The sequence below is a fragment of the Phanerochaete carnosa genome (genome assembly GCF_000300595.1).
Source record: "Phanerochaete carnosa HHB-10118-sp unplaced genomic scaffold PHACAscaffold_891, whole genome shotgun sequence".
Taxonomy (NCBI): domain Eukaryota; kingdom Fungi; phylum Basidiomycota; class Agaricomycetes; order Polyporales; family Phanerochaetaceae; genus Phanerochaete; species Phanerochaete carnosa.
The window spans coordinates 1-2,333 of record NW_006768518.1 but is presented as its reverse complement, the minus strand read 5'-3'; the positions used below and the strand labels follow the sequence as shown (position 1 = coordinate 2,333).

The 2,333-nt window shown below is 51.7% G+C and overlaps 2 protein-coding genes across 2 annotated transcripts; both read right to left on the bottom strand.

Moving 5' to 3' along the window:
• Nucleotides 1–238: 238 nt before the first annotated feature.
• PHACADRAFT_266525 (uncharacterized protein) lies at nt 239–541 on the bottom strand. Its single transcript, XM_007403224.1, has one exon. The coding sequence runs from the start codon at nt 467–469 to the stop codon at nt 257–259; it is 213 nt and encodes a 70-aa protein (XP_007403286.1). The 5' UTR covers nt 470–541; the 3' UTR covers nt 239–256.
• Nucleotides 542–1,313: 772 nt separating this feature from the next.
• PHACADRAFT_266524 (uncharacterized protein) lies at nt 1,314–1,734 on the bottom strand. The gene has a single exon (XM_007403223.1). It carries the CDS (start codon nt 1,715–1,717, stop codon nt 1,490–1,492), a length of 228 nt encoding a protein of 75 aa, XP_007403285.1. The 5' UTR covers nt 1,718–1,734; the 3' UTR covers nt 1,314–1,489.
• Between the last annotated feature and the right edge of the window lie 599 nt (nt 1,735–2,333).

The window sequence follows — 2,333 nt, the reverse complement described above, 5'->3', positions numbered from 1 at the left end:
CTCTTTGAACGATTCTTTGAGCTCCTTGTGAATGTAGAAGGTGATCTCGACATCATCTTTGGGTCGTCTGTTCCATGTCCCGTCCGGCTGTCGTGTTGGGTTAGGCTGAAACATCTTCACGAATCGTGGCTCGTCCAGGACCGTATGGAAGAATCGCGTTTGGCCAGGGAATCCGAAATGCGCCGAAGTCCAGTCGAAACTAAGGTTGTCACGCGAGATCAGCCACAGCATAGTGAATGAGCAATATATTCAGCGCTCACCGCCAGGTTGAATTCACCACCATGTGTCCCGGCCGCTGTATAAAATCCTGGGCAAGCTCTGCGTTGATGGCTTCCACAGCCCTCGTTGCATGTGCCGCATCAGCGGCGGCAGCGTAGCCAGGTTCTCGATAGCGTATGAGTGACTTGCGGACGCGGAGAGCGATAGTAAAGAGTGTCTCCTTGTCTAGGTCCTCCGCTGCGTCGCACATTGCCCATAGAAGACAGTTGCCTATACTGTACTTTGGTCGTGGTGGTATGCCGCGGCTCTAGAAAGACATCAGCACAGTTAGTGAAGTGAGAAGCTTTCGTGGCAAACCATTAAGATTGTGTATATATGCTGAATTGGCGGGTTCTCCGGGTCCGACTTTGACGTGCAGTAGGCCAGCAGTGCCTCCAGGGAGTCCTGCCTCGACAGTACGGGCGGGTTCGGATCTGTACACTGCGCCAGGATGCCTTTATGCAGCTCGGCAATTTGTGTCTCCGCAAGATGTATGTCCAAGCGCACTGCTTTCTTGCGCCCCGGCTCAAGTTGCGGCGGAACGCCACGCAGAGGGTAAAAGTACGTGAAGTCGGGAGTAGGGACTTCACCACAGTCAGCTGGGTTGGAGGGATAGGGAGAGACCGGGTTATAGGATGGCGGAGGATCCAAAGGTTCGAGACCTTGGTAGTTTTGAGACAGAAATCGTACAAACGAAAGCGCTACGAAACCGTCACCTGAAAACGGCCCGAATTGAGCTGTCAGAGGCACGTATGGACATACGAGAACTACGAACCGATTAAATGCGACGAAGACAAGCCGATAGAGGTGCTGCCTGTCCTCGTAAAGCGAATGATGGTCGCCTTAAGGAGGGGCTCGTCTGAGTCGTGGTCTAGATATTTGATATTATTGACTCCTCTTGTAAGCGTCCACGGGCTTTGTACAACGGTATTCGTTGGGACCTCTTTTTCCGCGTCGCTCTCGATTATAGTGACTGGCACGCCGTAATTTCCAAGGCTGACCTATTGCAGTGGAGTTGATAGCGATTTAGCCTCTGAATCACACAGAGTACGTCCCATATGCCATCATACCTTCCACGGATCCTTTGGGTCTGTTGGGCGTACAATACGACCAGCATGGACCGGATAAGCCTGTAGGGTTCTAGCAAGCGCATCATCAAATCGTCCGATATCGATAGCACCCGGCACGATGTGTGCAGTGTCGACCTTAGCAAGGTTCACAATATCTACGCTCAGTTCTTTAATCCAACGCAGGTCCTGAAGTGCTTCCTTACTTTGAAGCCTATTAAGAGGTCATCGGGAGATAAGCTGTAGTAAGACTGCCATTGGAGGATGGTCGGTTCCTTGGCTCTTACTATATGAGTCGCCATCCGTATGGAGAACGAGTAGGTGGTGTGTACTAATCTCCGCTCACATAGCGGTGTATTATACGGCGGCGACAGTGAGTCATCGCACGGCATCGATCAGAGATCAGATAGTCAACCCATCCATTGATAACAGCTTCTTGTCGCGCTGGCCGAGGTGCTGGCATTCTTCCCGGGTCGGAAGTCAGGCCACCCTGAGTGCAATATCCGTTCAGGAACGCGCATATCCATAGATAGTCCCATTACGTGTGATGCAGATACTAGAACGACAGCTATGGAAAGAGTGACGTGTAAGATGCAGTGAATGTACTGGCGTTGAATCGGACGTACAGCGAGCAGTAACAAACAGATTGAAAAGTCCGGTGTAGTATTATGCAGGCGAGAGCCGTCGTCGCTCCAGGATGAGTGCAGACATTATGATGTGATCGAAGAAAGGTTGTCCTGCAGGGAAAACTTTAAGTGTCGCAGCGGGAGCGGGACGGCCGTCCGCACGGGGGACGAGTGGTGGGGGTGTGAAGGATGCCAGGAGATGTGGCGAGTTCGAGATGGATTTGGTTCCCAAACAACACTATCAAGGCACGGATATTAGCTTCGACACGGCAAGCAGAATCATGCTGACATATTTGACGGGGTTATCAAATGCCCAGGATATGTGCTTGGATAAATCGCTCTCGAACTTCCACTGCCAAGTGCGCTAAATGAGGTGAGACGG